This window comes from Tachypleus tridentatus, chromosome 3 (genome assembly GCF_004210375.1).
Source record: "Tachypleus tridentatus isolate NWPU-2018 chromosome 3, ASM421037v1, whole genome shotgun sequence".
Lineage (NCBI taxonomy): Eukaryota > Metazoa > Arthropoda > Merostomata > Xiphosura > Limulidae > Tachypleus > Tachypleus tridentatus.
Genome location: NC_134827.1, coordinates 87,852,957 through 87,874,174, shown reverse-complemented (window position 1 = coordinate 87,874,174; position 21,218 = coordinate 87,852,957). Strand labels below are relative to the sequence as shown.

General features: G+C 32.2%; 1 protein-coding gene across 3 annotated transcripts in view; it reads right to left on the bottom strand.

The window, feature by feature from the left end:
- LOC143247420 (uncharacterized) overlaps positions 1-21,218 on the bottom strand; it is a 44,848-nt gene that overhangs the window by 6,325 nt on the left and 17,305 nt on the right. For all 3 annotated transcript variants that reach the window (XM_076495485.1, XM_076495483.1, XM_076495484.1), the window contains exons 3-6: positions 15,762-15,876; positions 10,250-10,479; positions 6,759-6,890; positions 774-911 (exon numbers count right to left, since the gene is read on the bottom strand). In XM_076495485.1, coding sequence (XP_076351600.1) covers positions 774-911; positions 6,759-6,890; positions 10,250-10,479; positions 15,762-15,876 — 615 coding nt within the window. The remainder of the gene's footprint in view (positions 1-773; positions 912-6,758; positions 6,891-10,249; positions 10,480-15,761; positions 15,877-21,218) is intronic.

Genomic DNA, 21,218 nt, shown 5'->3' with positions numbered 1-21,218 from the left:
CTGAACAACTTTTAATTACAAAGAACCTTTTCACAATAACACAGTAATTACCTGTCTTTGAATATCATCACAAAAAATTAGAATATTTATTAATATTAGTAATCCTTCCCAATATTAAAAGTCTTAAAATGTATAAAAAACACAAATAACTTTTATATTAACCAACAGGTTAAGTTACTAAGTTAACCGTTAAATTAACTAAATTTTGTTAGAAAGAGCCTTATTTTAGATACAGAAGAGTATTCAGAAAGATATGAAACCAGTATTCAAAGCTTTTCTGTATTTGTGGTTTTATTTATTCCTTTTAAGTAAATAGTAATAAATAGTTTTTAAGTATTTTTATGTTGTTTTATTTTTATTAAACTCTTCCCTGGGCAAAATGTATACAATTCCTTGTGTATATACAGTTTACCATAACAAACCCTAGCATGTTTCATGTTAAAATAACAGATGTGAGAATAAGTTTCATAACAGAAATAATCCAGCCCTATGACCAAGATGGTAAATTAAATTGATGTTAATTGGTCTCAGAAAATTGAAATAATCCAAAACTAGCATGATCATGAGTTTTACCTATTTTGTAAATTAGAATAACCAAATTATATGCTACATCATTCAATATCTTTAATACTGTTGTATTTGTTGATTTGAAGGTATCTTTCAAGACAAAATCAATTGCAAATAAAATAATCTGAACAATGAATTATAATCATAAACATAGTAACATAGTTCTTTATGGAAAAAAATACAAGTAAGACTACTTAGATGCTTACCTATTGGAAAAAACTTTTGACAACATGAAACTCTGTAGTTCTTTGGACAATCTGAGCTTAATAAAGGATTGCAGCATCTTTCTACAGGAATACATCGTCCATCTTCACACGTAATTTTACCTTCACATGGATTCTTACCTGGAAGGATGATATTTCAAACTTGTATAACTTATAAGCTGAAACATACTTTGTCTTATAATGAGAGCCTGATTTCTGAATATATTTTAAAGCACATGCTTTCAAAATTATGTCAACAATTAGTAATTTCCCAAACATTAACAATTAACAGGTTTCTATGAAACCATAAAGAACAAAACCAAAAAATAAACCTTCTAATAACAACAGTATCAAACTACACTTAAATATATAGCAATATACAAATAATATATTTGTATAGTGTATATGTTTTAAGTAATATTATCATCATGCATATAATTATAAATACTTGTATTACTTGCATGATTTATTAAAGGTCATACCCACATCAAGGTACTATTTATATGTATGCAATAATTAGCCTAGTCATCGTTTAAGCTCTACCAACACTCACCCCATATGCAAGACTTGTGTTTGCTGCTAATTAGTTAACAAATATATTTCTAAAAAATTTCTACATTATTAAACTATATCTCTACAGCAATTAAAAGTTAAAATATGGTTATCGCACTGAAAGAAACTTTCATCTAGTTCAATTTATTTTTTAAAAACTGAATTAGTTCTATAGTCTTATGAGATACCAATGGGATTGAATAATTGTCAGGGAAAGCTGTTTGATTCTATTGATCAAGATTATATATGTTTTTTGTGTTTAGAAAAAAACAATGCAATAATATAAAAAAGTTCACACACACAATTTGTTTATGTTGTGTAACCACTATGTTACACGTTCCACAAAATAAGCAACTGATGAAAAGCAGTAATTCTCAGATTACTAGTCAAATCACTCATGACTAAGTTTTCTTTTTTTCCCATAAAATAGGAAATACAATTTCAACCAGGAACATTTTTTTCAATTTAATAAAACAATGTGACAATGGGATACAACATCATAGTTACATCTGTCCATTTGTAAAAGTACATTATTAATAGGTAGTCTGATTATATTACTTTTATGTGGTGAAAAACAGGAGCATAAATGAAATAGCAAGCTCTCAGGTATTTCAAGAAAGAGTTTTAATGTTTCTCTATAATAATAAAGACACATTTTTTTAACTTAAAAAATCATGAAAATGTAGTTTTTCTTGTTACTATTGGTCTTTTATGAATTCCAATAAAATTTTTGTCAGTCAAATATTTGTTTTAAATCAAATTATGCTTCAAATATGCATGTATTAAGCAGTAAAAAATAATAATTAAGTTGAAGGACTTGCTTTTTACAATTAGCTGGACACATAACTCATCATACAATTTTAAATTATTTTCAGACCTGCAAAACTTCAGATTTTGTTAAATTTTAACATGAGCATCATGAACCAGAGGCACTTTTTGCTGGTGATATTTCTAACCCATTGTGACTTTTGTCTGGTTTTCTAAAAATTTTACAAGCTGAGTCCTTGCACTACAAAACCAGTTGATACATACAATTTTTACACTGATTTGCATAATTTACAGATTAAATTTGAGTAGACTGACATCATTTATGTTAATCTTTTAAAGAGCTTGACATTATGGTTTAAGGCACTTGCTGTACCATTAAATGACCACAGGATGAATAGTCCATAGATATCATGTAAATGTAAATGGCCCAGATGCAAAGTTTTTTTTATCTTGTAGTTGTTAGGGTTATTCTTATAATGGACTGTCTTAGGAAAAAAAGTTAGCTCGGAAACTAGGTGGGAAGCAGCCAGCAAACCCTTTACAACTGGGGAAACAAAGAAGATGTCATTTGCTATGTGGAGGCAAGTGATGATTACTTGATGTGTTACTGGAAGTGGAAAACCCAACTGAAGTTCTCCAAGTTTGAGAGAAAAAAAAAAGTTTAAAACAAAAGTAATGGTATTCCCAAAAATGGTAACACACCATTCATGATGTATGAAATGCCTTTGGTTCAGGTAAAAGTGAAAAGCAGCAAAAAACTGCTACATCTTTTGAGTCACTAGACTCAAATAGGGCCATTCATGTTTGTGAGGACATACTTTTCAGTTTGTTATGCAACTTTGCCTCAAGATCCAGAGGATTGATGACATCTGTAGCACAAAGAATTCTCAACTGTGAAAAGCCTGACCCCACAAAGCACATTATACAGATGCAAATGGCTTTGCTTGAACAGTGTTTACAAAGAAAAGCTTTTCCTATAACTACCTCTACTGGCTTAAAGTTCAAGTAGATGCATTAATTGATTCCTTCCTTACTAAGAAAATTTTTAAATAAGCTAGAAGGGATTGTCCTGCAGTAATGAAGCAAACAGAGATTAAACCACCTACCTGTCAATTTCAGTGATAGAACTTATTTCTTCCAAAGGGTATTAAATTTATCCAATCACCTCAAAATATCACTACTTTATCATAAGGAATGCAGAAGATAACAACTGATGTAAAGGAGCTGCATTTACTGCACCTTTGTTGTTGAATAAAAGAGTGTATGTATATGCATAGGGATTATCTAGAGACTGTGCCTGATAAAATTTCATAAGGGTCATTTGAAAAAATTAATCAGTTGTCTCACACTGTCTGATGGGTTATGCTTCTGGAATTTTTCTCTATGATGTGGAGGTTTTTCCAGCAAATAATGTATACCATTCACAATCAAAATTGAAAAGAAATTGTAATAAAATCTCTGGAAATGATTAAGCATTTTCCCATATATGACTTTGATCAGCATATTGGTGTAGACAACTGCACAAATCCTAATACTTATTACAGTTTGAATAGCAGCTCAAGTGGCAATTCTCACAGATTTTGCAATTGTTGTCAAATCCCATTTAAATTTATCAGTTTTTGTAAAATAAATTGAATTTTGATCATGAAGATGATTCCAGACTGAAGTTCAAGTTACACATTAGATATCAAACAACAGTTACAAAACCAGTTGGATTGTACCACTCAAATACATGAAACTCTTCAACCATACAAGTCCTTGGTAGTAATGGAGAAGATGACGAAATATCAGGTACCATATTTTCAAAAGAAGAGACTTCAATACTATGGAAGAAATGTATGTCATGGCATGGAACCATGGTATACACTCGAAGTGCACAAAGATATACGAATAATGGGGATGATGTTCCTGGATATCTGATCAGCTATTAAGATCACATTTCACCTATGGATTCAAAGCAGGACTGGTTTGCAGTTCTTTCAATTTATGCGAGTATTATGATGCAGATGAAACAACTTGCTTTGTATTACAAAAATTTACATTCAGTCAGACAATGGAAACTAAATGTTCAATTGAAATATTTTGTGCACAACAAGATCCATGATGGTAAAGGATGCATCAATGGGCATTTTACTGTTGCAATGAATGCAGTTAGGGTTTTTGAATATGGGGTACAGCATAACTTCCCCAATGGAAATAATTCATACATTGCAAAATAATGATGGTTTGACTAACACTAAAATTTTCCATTTTACAGTGTGATGTTATTGACGCCCTGACAAGTTCATATAAAGATGCAGTCTCTTTCTAGCCTCTTAAACATTTTAATGAAGACAGAGTTATTGACACTGAGCTTTATGTTTTTGAACATTCAGGTCATGACTATGTGAGGATTGATATAATGGACTTGCAACATCCATTTACAATTGAGGCACAGAGAAGTATTCATGGAAATATTCTTGGGCTTGTTGAAGTTGTTGAAAACATAGAAATAGGTAAAAATTCTTCAGACAAAGAAGATGTTATCATACAAAATACAAATTAAGAGACAGTGGTTGATGAGGTATACAAGGAAGAATACCCTTTGAATCTGGAAGATAAAGTTTGTTTTGGTGGATCACTGACTTCCTGTAGCATTGTTCATACACCAAATTCAACAAGATTTGAATACCTCCTGTATGGAAATAATGAAAAATGGAAAGTATGTAATGAAGATGATAGAACAGATGCTCTCAATACTTTCAAAAATGATGTAGAAGATGAAGCCATCTGTCAAGTATGTCAGTGATGATAGGAGTAGCAAGAATATAACAATTAGCATTGGTTAACACTGGTCGTATTGATTTTATTCATATGAAGCATGATCCTTAGGTTCTCAGAAATTTTGTATTTCTCTACAATCATGTTTGCTACACTAAACTGAGATAACATGGATGATACTGTGCCTGTTAAATGCTGGTTGGATGCAATTCCCAAAGCATGGAGAAGTGTATGGAAAAAAAATTTAATCTTTCAAGACAAACACTGAAGCTATATTTATGGAATATGCTGATGGTAAATGAAAAAATGTAGGGCCTGGGAAAATGTTTAAGAGACTTTGTGCTGAGTTTCTAGATAGAATTGACCTTCTCTCTGAAAAGTACAGCAGTATAACATCTCTTTGACAGTAAAAACATTGAACTCTTAGTATTGCCCCAAGAGACATTTAGAATCCACTTGCAGATACAATTTAGCATCTTGTATGAAAGAGGCCAACAATGGGCCATCTGTGCTCTTCGCACCACACATACTGAAACCCAGATTTTAGTGTTTTACACTTGCAGACTTACCACTGAGCCACTGGGGATGGGAAGACATCCAAACAGGAATTCTACCTTGAGGTAGCTCATTGAAACAGAAGTTCCATTTTGTCACCTCCAGACTTACTACTGAGCCACTAGGGGTGAGGAAGTTCTTTCAAACAGGAGTTCCATCTGATTACCTCTAGACTTACAGCTGCACCACTGAAACAATTTTAGTTAACATTTTTTGTAACAGAATTATTTTTCTGTCTTCTTTTTTTGAAAATTGGGTGCACTTCACACCTGAGAAGTGATCACCAGTTGGGATACACTTAATTTGTTTTCATTTAAAACCTATATTTTAAATGAAACTGGTCTACCATAAAAATATTTTAGAAGGACCTACATTAACATTACCAAGAAAAAGAAATTTAATTGAAGCAAAATTTCAAGTGGAGGACTTCAATTTTCCTGAAAGGCACTAAAGAAGCTTCTGTTGAAGCTGTTTGAAATGTTTTCACCAGTGAGTACAAGCATTCATGTACTTATTTAATAGAATTGTGGTCAGTTTTAAGTTTTTCAAAAGCCACACAATGATTAAGTTAGGAAAGGCAGCTAGTCAACACCACCCACCATCAGTTCTTGGGCTATTCTTTTACCCTTTCAGCCATGGGGACATTACAAAGTTAGTCAATCCCACTGTTCATTGGTTTTCATGCTTATTATGAATTATGTACTAATGCTCAGATGGATGCATTAAAAACATTTTATTTATACATGCATTTTGATAAGATAAACTCAGTTTTAAGCCCATGAGCCATCAGTTATATCAAGATTCAGCTATGAAACAATAAACTTAAACTTTCTTGTACAAGAACCTAACTGATGATTTTTGTTGTTGTTGTTGCTTAGTAACATTCTGCATGTACTTGAAACTGAAATTTACTATACACCAGAGGTAAAAATAATAACAGATGAATATTTATAAGATACTTGTGCATAATTGGGTACTTTGACACTACATTATTTTACTTAATTTTTAGATTAACTAGTTACTGCTAAATATTACTTGAAAGCAGTTTCTAAACCAAAATCATAATGGATAATTAAAGATAAACTTAAAACACTAACAAAATTATCTTTGAACAATTATAACATGAAAAAAATTACAAAATATTATATTAACCTTTAAAAAAAAATTTTCAGCATTTTTATCATTATATATACAAAATCTTTACACATAAGAACAAAAAGAAGTAAATATTATTTGCCAAAAACCTTCATACATTTATACATGAAGAGCAATGTTAAACATTAACCTTCAAAATCAATCAACTAAAACACATACTGATATTTTCATAATTGTACTGGACAAAAACAAACTCACCACATAAATCAGGATCTTCATCACTTCCCCCAGGACAATCCTCAAATCCATCACACACATATTGGGGAAAAATACACATGCCTTTTCCCATGTTCTTGCATGGGAAAAATGCCCCCAAGCATGTATTCTTTCCTAAAACAGAGTAATAGAGTGTTAAGTTTCTTTTGCTTCATAAAATACGTGAACAAAGATTTGAGTTTCGAACTGTTACACTTTGATTCATCACTGATGATTCAATGGCTCTAATCATTGTAACACATTTCCTATGAGTTATGACACTATTTCTTGTCACTCTGTTATGAAAGATGGTCTTTATATCTCAGAACAGCTGGTACGGGTATTAACACTTTTACTGATAAGGAGAGAGCAACGTTTTAACCTTCCTAGGTCATCTTCAGGTTAAGAAAGAGAGAGTTTGAAAGTGACCATTGATAGACACGTCTTTAGGAAGAGATTATATATGGGTAATGGATTATAGGGGGTGTTGTAGGTGGATGTTAGGTTATTAATTAGTATAGGTATAAAGGCATACCTTCATACTGGCTTAATTTTGGTTTTAGTTGCTGTATAAGTAGGGCTTCTTTGATTTTGCATTTGTTTATATTTGTTTCCCACTTAATATCTGGGTGTTTTCTATGGTTATGTTGTGTTTATTTGATTTGCAGTGTTCAAAATTATGTGAAGGTGTTCTTTGAATCTAGTTTCTATTTTTCTGCTTGTTTCTCCAATATAGACGTTGTGGCAGTTGTTGCAATGTATCTTATAAATTATGTTGGTGTTGTGTTTGTCAGTGTAGTTTTTACATAGTATGGACTTTAGTTTTGTACCTGATGTTTGAATAAATTTGGTGTTTACTGGAATGTTGTGTTTTAAGTTTTTTTCCAAATGTTGGTTATTTTTTTGCTGATGCCAGGAACATATGTTATGCAGCAGTATAAGGTTTTGTAGTTTGTTGTATCTTGGGTTTATTGTTGTTTGTTTGTTGTTGGTCTAGGTGTGTGCATATAATTTATTCCATGGTTTTTGGAGGAAATTTACTGATATTGATGAAGTGTTATTTTGTTGATTTCATTGTTAATTTTATCGGATGAGCATCGTGTTTTATGGCTGTGTTTATTTGGTTTCTTAATATGTTGAGTTTTTGTTTTGTTTCATGTGCTGAGTCCCAGGGAATGTATAATCCAGTATGGGTGATTTTTCTGTAAATTTCTGTTTTGAATTGTGTATCAGACCATAAAGATGGTCTTTATTAATTGGTTCGTTGGTTTGGTGTTTATTGGCACAAAGCAATTAGGCTATCTGCACCAAACATCAGGTAAATAGTTAAAATTAGTAAAATTCATAAAAAGAAATTAAGGTAAAACAAAACAAAGTTTAAAAAAAAAATATATAATTAGCATTAAAACCAATTTTTACATCTAGTCTACAGCTCTAAGAGAAAAAGTACAGTAATACAAGTTATAAAGGACTTTCTGTAGCATAATTGTAATTATCATAACTTGCCAGAAAGACTGTCAGGTAAGTTCAAAACCACCATTAGTCACCTGAAGTTGACCTTTCCAGTCCTGATTCTGAGTTATTTGAAGTTATGGCCATTTTCAGAAAGTAAAGTAATATCAGTTTCAAGACTTGTAGCAAAATTTTAATTATAACCTGCCAGGATGACTAACAATGTTAATCACCTAAAGTTAGCCTTTCCAGTCCTATTATTAATTAATCATTTAATTTTTAGTTCTTATCAATGCATTTTTAATCAAAGTTTTTAATAAATTAAACCTTTGATTAATATGTGTTTCAAAACCACTTTTTGATCTTCAGCTGATCCATTATTCAGAACTCTCTCTAAATATAAATATAATCATCTGATGTTAAACCTGAAGTCAAGTGTTTAAATATTAGCTCTGGAGATAAAATATTCAATAATACATTGCTGTCTAATAAAAATAAGACAAACTTCCAGTAATACAAAAAATAAACAATTCTTTAACTTTATATATATTCCATGACCTATCTTTCCTTGCACTAAACTTGTGTATTATACACTTCTTACTATGTATATAACTATAATGTTGTATTTGCTGTGATTTTTCTTTCAAAAGATCAATATATACATCAGTACTAAGTGTCTTATTTTATTGGAGGGCAGTGCCACTTCAGAGGTAAAACATTTATTAATAACTCAAGAGTGAAAGCAACATTTAAAATGAATTTGAGATAACATGATGTTTGACGCTAGTTCAAGAGATAACACAATGTTTGACGCTAGTTCAAGAGATAACACAATGTTTGACGCTAGTTCAAGAGATAACACAATGTTTGACGCTAGTTCAAGAGATAACACAATGTTTGACGCTAGTTCAAGAGATAACACAATGTTTGATGCTAGTTCAAGGGGTAACACAATGTTTGACGCTAGTTCAAGAGATAACACAATGTTTAATACCAGCACAATAGTTACTATGATGTTCAATATTAGCAAAAGAGGTAGTATAATTAATACTAATTTAAAAGACAATACAATGTTTAACATTAGCACAAGAGACAATACAATGTTTAATATTAGCACAAGAGGTACTATGATGTTTAATACTAATTCAAGAGGTAATATAATGTTTAATATTAGCACAAGAGGTAATATGGTGTTTAATAATAGTTCATGAAATAATAACAATGTTTAATGCAAGTATAGTACAGGAACAAAATGTGTTCCATCGTTTTAGTTAAAACACACAATTTGAAAAATATTTTCATAATTCCCATTGTAGATGAAGTAACTTGCTCAAACAAGTTACTAAACTTTTGTTTGCTCTATTATATTTTGTTTATTGAACACTGAATTATGAATTTCTCTTAGTACAAGCTTCATTCCCACAGAAATGATGATGACTACCTTAGGTGAATTTGCAAGTTTTTGTTGCACCATTAGAAAGCAAGAAAAATTGTTAACAGTTAGGAGAAATTGTCTACTTTAAGCATGTTGTCACTTTATGTTCTTTAAATGCAATATTTAATTAAATAAAAATTTAGTGCAATAGTATAATAAAAGTTGTGTTAAGTGTCATCAGTTAGTAGATTAGTGATCAGTGATGTTGAGAAAACCCACTTGTTGAGAAAATATATATGTAAAAACAGCTTGTTTGGGTTGAGAAAATGTTTTACGTAGAGGAGCGAAGAAGGTTTGCTCCTCTATATAAAAATTTTCTCAATCCAAACCAACTGTTTTGACATATATAGTTAGTAGATTAGATAAATAATAATAATACAGTAATACTATTTCACTTATAAAAATTGTCACATATCCTTTAATGTTTGTTTAGAAGTAGTTTCTTGCCAATTCAGTAGAAATACAATATAAAACATTTGTTCATTGGTCAAGGTGGATGAAAGTTAAAATTCTTACTGCTAAATATGTAAAGCTAAATGTAATGCAATATTTAATGCCAATTCTATGATTAAAGAATTTTAACAAGTTCCAAAGCTATAAAACCTACGTGACTGAACAGTGACTGAGACAGGGTGCCTCACATTAACACTCTCCCCAGTGACTTCACAAATGTACAGACCAGAATCTTCCTTCTGTAGCTGATGTACTGTGACTATTAGTTCATTACAACCTTGGAAATAACTTATTCTTGCTTTCTTGGACACCAGTTTGATAGGTAACGTCCATGTAAGTGTGTACCTACAGGTAAATTCTGTGGAGCTGCTTGATGGGTACTCTCTATCAAACACAGAAAAATTTGAAAAATGTCAATGAAAATGTATTCCTACAAAATAATTGAAATCATCAACAAATTTATTACTGTTTTTACCTACAAGCTTGCAACAGTCTATTATAAGAAATAAATAATTTCCTTCTTTTTAGCTGCTTTATCTTTATATACTGTAATAAATTACACATTAAGATGCAGAAATAAAGCCAGAATCAAATAAAATGTATAATTTTCCCATAATAAAAATGTATTTCCAATAAGTACTTACACCCTGTCACAAGGTTAGCTATTCCCATTCAGTTCTGACCTCTATAAACAAACCCTTTCTTTATGCATTCCACAAGTCTGCAAGTTTAGCAACAGAGAGCATATATTGATGATTTTAAAGTGAAATTATCATGGACTGTATTGTAATTGCACAGCAGGAAGAATAATTCATCTTATCAAATTATATACAAAAGTAACTGAACCAGTCCATGTGAACTTTGATGAAAAATTACCTAAATCTCTATAAATAATCATGGTAATCAACAGCATAATGAATATTTGTGTATGCATTTTACTTGTTTTAATACAGTTTTGAAACAAGTGAACTGTGTGTTATTTATTTATTGCTGAAATGTATTGTCAACATGAATTCAGCTCATACATATGAAACCTAAAAGGGTACTTTTACAGAGGTTTTCAGAACCATTTCTTTTGATTAGGGTTGTTCAAAGAATATTGAGGTATAATCTTATAGCTTTGTTGAGTATTAATATTTTGCTTCTCACATTGGATTTATCATCCAAGGGTTTTCTTCTTTTTGCAATATCAATAGATCTACAGTTATTCAATTCATACAAGATGCCTGTCATGACTGCATATGCTATTGTTTTTGTTTATTTTTAAATTTCAGTCAAAACTACATGAAAGCTATCTGCACTAGCCATCCATAATTTGGCAGTGTAAGACTAGAGGGAAAGCAGCTGGTCATCACCTTTCACTGCCAACTGTTGGGCTACTCTTTCACCAATGAATAGTGGGATGGCCCACTTACCTTATAATGCCCCCATGGCTGAAAGGATGAACATGTTTGGTGTAAAGGGATTAGAACCCACAACCCTCAGATTATGAGTCTAGTGCCCTCACCACCTGGCCATGCCAGACACACATATACTGTTCTTGGTGTTTGTCCTCAAACAGCATTTTGAACTGCTGGATCAGGTGTCTGTAATTATTGTTTTTCCAGGTGCAGGGAACTTTATAAATAACAATTTTTTAGTGTTTGCTCACTAAAAAGAAAGATCTTGGTTTCAAGAATGAGTTATGTTCTGTTGCTTTTATAAGTTATTTGTGTGATAAATGATGTTGGAAAACTTAGGTTTTTAATTTGTGATTGGGGGGGGGGTAATGACCCTTCAATTGGTTTTGTTTTTTCTCATTTTCATAAAACTTGCAATAAACCATAAACATTTGGATTTCTTAGTCACGATTTGGTTGCCATTTCAAAACACATCTAAGGATTCTTTCCTAATATTCTCAACAAAGGTAGATTTATAATAGAGATATTTGTCTGTAATAGTTAGTTTTAAGTACATAGAAGCTTAAACCTTTCACTATGGGTAGGTGAATTCCACATAGCCCAAACCCATAAAGCAGTTATACTCTAAATATAAAATATATACATATCTTTACAAAATTTTGTAGATTATCAATAAACAATACAAGACTTTAGTACATATTTTTTAAATTAAGTTTTAAGATTTTTTATCTTATTGATTTACTCGTGCATTTTTTCTTTTCAAATGTTGACTATTTAACATGCAATGTAATTTTGATTTTAAGATTAAAAATGCTTTTAAGCATCAGAAAATGTCAAATTTCACATGTAGAATATCCATATCCTTCAAATAAAATGTTTTTTTCTAAAAAACTTTATTTTCTATCTGTTTTTCCACTGCTTTATCTCATAGATTTTGTTGATCTAACCAACCTTATACATACCATAAAAAATTAGAACAGATATAAATTATGCTCTTTTTGTTCTAGAATGTCTTCCAGTTACAACATAAAATCACAAATATTTATTTTAAATAACCAAAATCTCATAAACCATACATCTTTATGTATATTTTAATTTTACTGACCCTTCAGCTGTTTCTGATTAGTTACAGAAGTTGCAATGATGCAATGCATGTGCATTGAGGTTACCATACCCAATATCACAAAACTGACCTTTAGTCTTCACAAAGTGACCTATCTTAGCTGTGTCCTAGTGCACCAGTATTGTAGAATGGAATCAGATTTTAATTATAATACATATATATTATTATTATTTGCAAATTTCCTAAATTTCAATTAGCTTTCTTAATATAGAGAGCAGTAAATAATGAAATACAGAAAACAATGATCTCTTCTATTTCCAAAGTTTATACTCACTTGCTGTAATTTGCTAAGCCCTGTCAAATTTTGCATGTGGAGGATGTGAAACAAAGCAATTTGTTTTAGATATCAGATAAGTATTTTAAAATTTAAAAAAATCATGAATTGCTATATCAATACATAACACTCCACTACAATTTATCAGGGCTAGTAACTAAGCTGTATTTGGTCTTAAAAAGAAATGTCTAACTCCATTATCTCTTACCTTTCTGCTTCAATTATAACATGAAAAGGAAGGTTTTTCCACTTAAACACTTGGCACAAACTGAGAGAACCACGTTTAGGATATTCTGAGCTTTTAATTGGTTGTAAACTCGTCAGAGTCCAAAGTAGGTGTATGTAAACAAGCATTTCCAAAAATGGAAGACGTGGGTATGGCCACCTTATTTACTTCACAAAGTAATATCTCGTGGAATAGAAAAGTTAGGTAGTTCTTATTTTATATTGTAGCTTGTGAATATCAGTAATTTGAGTTTACAATTCATAAGAAACCATCGACTTTCTAGTTGGACATGATAAATACCTAATTTGTACCACAGCTGTATTAAACATACCACATGGCACACAAAAACTGATACCTGGGAATTGATTTAACATTTACTTTTATATTAAGAAATTAACTAATGTATAATACTAGAGCTTCAGTTATAATCTACAATTTGATTCTAAACTTATTGGCATACATTCAATACAATTTTGTGGTGACATGCCCTTTGACCCCTACCTGTAGCAAAAAGGTAGTGATATGGCAGATGAGAAATTTTCAAGTTTCCTTCACAATACTTTTTTTTAACTAGAAATAAAAACAACATTGGACTATTTCACATAAGAGCAAGTGTGAATGACACAGATGGTAAATACCTAGTTCTTGTATGGCATTTTATAAACATTCATCACCTGTGGCAAAGGTTACCAACCTTCTTCTTACACATGCACTAGTGATATAGCTGTGCATGACATCCGCTCTCCTCACTATAATTTCACAATTTCTTATATCACTATGAATTTAAATTTTACCAGTATAGAAGATGTAAAATATATCAATAGCTACCTGGTAAATATCAATACGTGAAGAAATCTTCACAACTAGTTTGTGGACAGTACTTGATACTTTAAATATTTATTTGCAAGTTAGAATAACTGAATTAACTTGTTTAGTTAATCTCAAAAATTAACTATAGTTGGATGTAATGCGTCACATCTTAAATTAAAACACACGCAATATACTTTTAATTAAATTAATATCTACAAAAGTTAACAAGTTATAACATTTAGGCCTTAATGTCTCTTCTTTAAAGATCTTGCAACCTTTCAGTTCAAGAACAGAGTGAAGCAATACACTTCAAAGTGTTTAAATAATTTAAAAGAAGCTTTAAATTACCAAATATTCTTCATATGTTAATCACTATAAACACACGGGCATATTATGAAACAAAATATTTCTAGAATAAAATTAACTCCTCAAATAAAATTTGGACATAATCAAAGGCAGTCTAATTTGACTACAATAGGGTTATTTTTTTCTAAAAAATTAAAGCTCAAAGTAATTTAGGGACTATTTTCATTTTTCACTCTGAAACTATAAATGAAGTCTAAAGCTTACTGCTTGTTTTGTTAAGTCCAAAACAATACAATGGGATATGCTGTGCTATCCACAGGTACTGAAAATAGTTGTTTAGCATTATAAGCCATTAAATATACTGTTGAGCAATGTAGGGGAGCAATCTATGCAGAACGACTAAGAAACAAGTTATTAAATTTATATTAAAAACATAAAGAATGTGAATTTGAGGCAGAAACTTCACCCAACTTTCTTCAAAAAACTTAACAACCTGAATCCTTATGTAAGGGCTTTTGATATCTATTCATAAATCAGTAGTGTATTATATACAAATAAACACTTTACCGTCAATATGAAATTAGAGAAGTGTTTAAATGCACAAAAATAGTACTTAAACACATTTCTAACTTCTTTTCTTTTAACAAGACTATGTTAAAAAACAAAACTTTTTAGGAAATAATATTCCAAATTCAATAAGAACCAACTAAATTATAATAGCATGACAGTTAAGTAAAAAATAAAACATCAAATTTAGGGAAATGCTGTTTGTGTGTTGTTGCTTCAAAATTTTTTACAATGCTACACAATGGCTTCCCTCAATAGTTACCCTTGCTTTGAATTGATAAAATTGAGGGAAGAAAGCTAATCAACATTACTTGCTGCCAATGTTTACTCTATGCTGGCAGTGAGATTTAACTGTCACTCTTACAGTACACTCACTCCCTAAAGTTTGAAGCATGTTTCTATGGTAATAAGTTACAAAAAGCCATGCTTCTTCAGATTTTTGATCCAGATACTCTAACCAGTAGGTCTTGCCTTGCTCCATATTATTTGTGCACCACCCTAAAATTACAGTTACTTCTAAACAGCTAAAATAAATGTTTATCATTCATGGCATGTTTTATAACATTATTTCAGAATTATAAAAATGTATAATATTAAGCTTAGAAAAAAATAACAACTAAGTTATAAAATGCTTTAAGCTAAAAAAAAAAAGGCCAGAAATGTAACTTGTTTTATTTTTATTCTGATGTTACAACTGTTTTACAACTTTATTGGGTTTAAACACCATAATTATGATAGAATATTATACAGATTTAATGACTTAGAGCTCAAAATGTATTAAAACCAGTTACATACTCTGATTTTTTTCTAAATAAGGAAGCATATAAATGTGGTAAGTACTACATTATTATAAAATCTAGATATTTACTTTGATTGAACAACTATAACTGTCACAGGATTCAGTGCTAAAATTAAGATAATACATACAAAACAAACATCAACATTCAAGACTTAACCAACCTTATTTGAGCAATATTTTCATCAGTTACTCTGCACACTAAATTCAGATCTTCATTTACTCTCTTAGTAATGCTGTCTTCTTCAGGAGATATGGTAACAACAATATTATTTTCACCTAGTAAAACAAAAGTAAATAATACTACAAATAACCAAAAATAAACTTCAGAAACTTCAATGTTTGATTATCTGTTATTCAGAAAACCCATATAATATTAAAGTTTAGACAAACAATTTTACATCTTAAGTTTTCCTATATAAAGTTTGTTTTTTTAGCAATTGAAGACAGCCAGGTACTTTCATTCCAGACAACAGTAAATTTCTTAGATATTACCTGAATAAACTATTTCATAGTCAACAAATGTATAGTAATACAGATTGTTGAATCTGAATTTCATTGAAAGTTATAATTTTTCTATTCTGAAAATGTATTTCTGATTGGTACTTCTTTCTTTTCACAAGATCAGCTATTCTTGTTCACTGCTGTCCCCATACATGTAAACTTTTCTTTCATGCGTCACAAGCCTTTGGATCCCTTCCTATTGTTATTAACTGATTCCAACTTCTCTCATGCAAATTGTCATGAATCACCACTCCACTAACAAGAGCATAATACACTTCTGTGATGCACATAACTCCCTCTATGCACCTCTACTGACCTATCACTTCAAAGTTGGGAGAAGATGAAAGCACAGGAAGAATGTAGATGAGAAGTGTGAGAAGAGGGAATTACCTATTGGAAATACATTTTAAGTATAGGAAAATTAAAACTAACAACATGGTACTTCCCTCTATTCACAAGATTAGCTAGAATCCCACATCGATTAGGAAAAGAAACCAGTGCAAGGGAAGAACAAATGTACCCCCTCAAAAGCATCTGAAGGATTCCCCCATAAAGGAAATAGTCAGATTGATAAGATCTCAAGAAGGAAATCACACCATTTCTGACCAGGTATACTCTTTGTTCATCCATAAAGGGTGAAGAAAAAAGATTAGAGCATATAAGTGTGAGAGAACTGAGGGAGGATTAGTATCTGAACCCTTAAATAGATATACACCAGTCAATACTAACAAAAAGAAAGGTTGGAAAACAAAGGATCAGCCCCACTATGTAAAGTGGCTAGGGTGCAACAGACCACACTCAGTAAGTTAACTTCATCCAAAACCTATGCTGCTTGGTACCAACATCCATGTGGGGGTTGGATGAAAATCACACTGTCTTCACCTCAAGACCCAGAGATCAAAGGGAATCTAGAACCACTCCAGCCCTAAGGCATGACATGTTATTTGAGGAATATATCAATTCAGGAACCTGACGTCTTATATTAAACCATGAGAGAGAGGAAATATCATTGGACAAAGGCACACAAGGGATAGCAAAAGGACAGAACAAGAACAATTCCCTCTTACCTCTGCTATGACCTGCAACACAGGGAGAGCACAATCAAAGGAGGAAGATAGGCAACCTCGAATATGCATGAAGACTTAAGTTGACTGGTTCATTTTAAATCAAAAACCCAGCCACTGGGTACCAATATCTGTGTCAGGATAGGATGAGAGCTCCCAATTGAAGGGGTGAGCTGCAAGTTGACGTCTCATTCTGTAGCAATTGTGTAATGTATACTGAAGGATAGCAAGCCGGCAACATCTACAGAACATCACTGCCTTATTATGTACTGAATGGTAATATTTTTAATGTGTGGAGCACATACAGCAGGATGCCTTAATGGTCAATCACCCCAGTGGTTTGGAAGTGGCAAGTGGTAAGGACTCCCATACTCCACTTAAAAGAAGGGGGATGAAAAAGCAACTAGGCTTTTTGCACCATACAATTGGTAAAAAAATACTAAATATGTAAAAATGAATCATGTCAAAACAAAACAGAATCCAATTTTTTAATTAAAAATTTAAATAGAGTTAAAAAGGCCAATGGCTCTTAAAAATTTAAAAACACAATTGAGGTGGACAATGTTGTAATAACAGAATGACAGTACAATGTAAGCTCTTGTGACTTGAGTGCACCACACATTGGTGTACCAGTCTCAGATAAAAGAAAATAATGAGTTAAAAAAATGTGACTAATGAGTAGTCTAGCTAGGACAACTACCTCCTTCTGATCCTTAAGGAAGCAAGACAACCAATGTCCAATAGAAGATTTTATCTGGAAAACTTTGTCATCATGTTGCTCACTGTAACTGCCAACTGGCATGGAGATGAGCCTTGAACACAGGGTTATAGTCCAAGTATGGAACAGGCATGGCCATGCTAGCACCACAGCATACAGACTTAGATGAGGTGTCAGTAAGCTTGTTTCTGCAAATATCAACGTGGTCCAGTATGGAGAAGAACTGGATAGAAATTAATAATAAAGAGAAATGAGACAGTTGGTTTTGAATATTGACAAGAACAGGGAGAGAACTAAGAGAAGCAATTACAGGACCAATAGAGAGCTGAGCAAATCAGTATATATCATACAGTTTGTTTACTGTATAGCTTCTATGTGATCCAGGGCAAAAGAAATGGCATACAGTTTGACAGTGAAGACAGAAACTGTAGAGGGAATCCTGTGTGCAACCACTGAACCACAACAAATCAAAGTAGAGCCCACAGAGTCACCTGATTTTGAACCATCCATATAAATGGAAATGGAAGGATAATTTGAAAGATGTTTGGCAAATAGAAGACAGTACTTCCAATCAGGAGTATCAGCCTTCTTCAGCTTGCTCAAACAAAAGTCACATTTGGGGATGGTAATAAGCCATGGTGGGATGGACTGACCAGTGAAGACAGCAACATCATCCAAGGACAGACCCAATTCAGCCAACTGTGCCTGGATATGAGGGCCAAAAGGGGTAATGACAGACTGTATATTCTGAAAAAGCATAGCCCATTGAGGAAGGAAAACACAACCCCAGGTGGAATGTTGTTGTAAGGATCAAAGTTTTGCTGCATACAGTAAAGAAGTTTCAAATGGCAGAGGTGTAGAAGAGGTTCAGAAGACTCAGTGTACAAACTCTGGACTAGAGAATTGCAGAAAGCCCTTATGCAGAGACAAAGCCATTGATGGTGAACAGGGTCCAAGGTCTTCAAGGCTGAGGTTCTGATAGAGCTGGAAACCAGAGATCCATAGTCCAGTTTCGATCAAATAAGGGTACAATAGATTTTTAACACAGAACATCGATCCACTCACCAAGAGGTAGAAGAGAGGACACGGAAAACGTTCAGTGTCCTTGTGCACTTGACACATAGCTGCTTGATGTGTGGAATAAAGGTCAGCTTATAATCAAAGATAAGCCCCAAGAACATTTCCTCAGGGACCAGGGGAAGCACAGCTTCTCCAAGACAGGGCTCAGAATCAGGGTGAATAACTCATTGGCAGCAGAAGTGCATGCAAATGGTTTTAGAGTGAAAAAAGGTAAAACTGATTGAGGACAATCTCTAGCTACCACTCAATAAACTAATGTTCAACCACTAACATGAGATGTGGAAGTCATTGACATAGAGACCAATTGCAATTGTCAGGGGGAGTGGTCCACTGAAGGCATTAATCTTTGAAATGAAATGTTTGGCATTCAAAACACAACCCTGAGGGGCTTCAAGTTCCTGTAGGAAAGAATGTGAAAGTTTTAAACCCACACTGACTTGGAATCTCCAGTACATTAAAAATAATTTATAAAAATGGGCAAATGGCCACACAACCTGCATGAGTGAAGTCTCTCATGATGCCATTCCTCCACATAGTAGTACAAGTTTTCTCAAGGTAAAAAATTACAAAAACAAGATATTACTGCTTGAGAAAGGTTTCCCGATTGATGTTTCAAGTCAAATCAGGTGATTCACACTGGATTGCTGTCATCAGAACTCATACTGGATAGGCGATAGGAGGTTGTTTGATTTGAGGAACCAAACAAGATGAGCATTAACTGTCCTCTCTAAGATATTAGAGATACAGCTCATCAAACCAATCAGTTGGTAGTTTGAAGAAGTCTCAGAATTCTTCCCAAACTGAAAAAAGGGAGGACAACAGCTCAAGTTTAGGAATCAACTTTTTCCATCATCCATTTTTTATTCAAATTTGATCATCATCAACTGCACTGCCTCATGTCATTGCTAATGTCAAGCACTTTATCGCTGCCACAGACTCCACCCATTTTGTAACATCAGTCTGGTTTAGATGTTTGTTATCGAGCGTGTACTATTTTGCATGTGCTTGCAAACATATTTTTATTGTGCAACCTTCAAGTGTTTAAATATATTTTGTTTTTAATCCCATAATATGGATAAGTGGATAATTCAAAAACTAAATAATCCAGATGATGGTGAACACTCAGAAAATAAAGACAATTTAATTAATTCTGGCATTACTGCTGAAAAGAAAATGTTGCATGACTGAAAAAATGTGAAACAAGAATTTAATTAAAGTTGGGAATTGAAATTTGCAGTGATTGAAGCAAATAATAAGCCAGTTTGTCTTTTGTGTAACAGAGTTTTTAGAAATAGTAAATTATACAACCTTAATCAACACTTTAACAATTGTTATGTGTCTGAAAGCACAACTTCATGAACAATAGGGAGGCCTAAAAAGATTTTTATCACAGATAGAACTAGTTTCATTAGCTAGCTATAAAGTAGCTTGGATTCTAGCTCATAAAAGAAATCATTTTCTGATGCTGAACAAGTAAACGAAATATTGATTGTGGTCATTGAAACTCTGTTGGAGAATTATAATTCATAAATAAAAGATGACACTGTTCAAAAGGTAAGTAATTTGCAATTAAGTCGAAAAACAATTGCTTGAGTTGGTATAAGACAGAAAATCAGTTGCTTGAGCAACTAAAAGACTGTTAGTATTTTTTTTAGCACTAGTTGAGTTAACAGACGTTAGTGACACTGCACAGTTGATATTTTAGGTTCGATATATAACTTCAGAACTTCAACTGAGGAAAGAAATGCTTGGCCTTTGTAGATTATGAGATTGAACTTGTAAAAAAAACATCTTTGAAAAATTTCTGGAAATGTCCAAAAAATTCAATCTGGATTTTAAAAAACTGGTTTCTGTCACAACAGATGGTGCTCCCACCATGACTTAAGCAAAATTAGGATTTGTTTATCTTTTGAAGCAGCATTTAATTGAAAATAATGTGAAGTCCACACTGCTATCTTTCCATTGTATTTTGTATCAGAAAATTTGTGTGCTCAGTGTGCTCAAAAAGTGATAAATTGAAAAAGTTGATGAACATTGTTGTAAAAATTGTGAATTATATTAGAAGTGTAAGTTCTCTCATCCATCGACAGTTTCTCAAGTCTTTGAAGAAAAGCAGAGGAAAAGTCTTGGAATGATTTACTTCCTTATTTCCTCAAATAAAAGGGTATCTTGTTGAAAAAGGTAAGACTGAAAATTTCCCTGAAATTGAAACTTTGTTATGGCAGTGTAATTTGCACTTTCTGTGCAACATGATG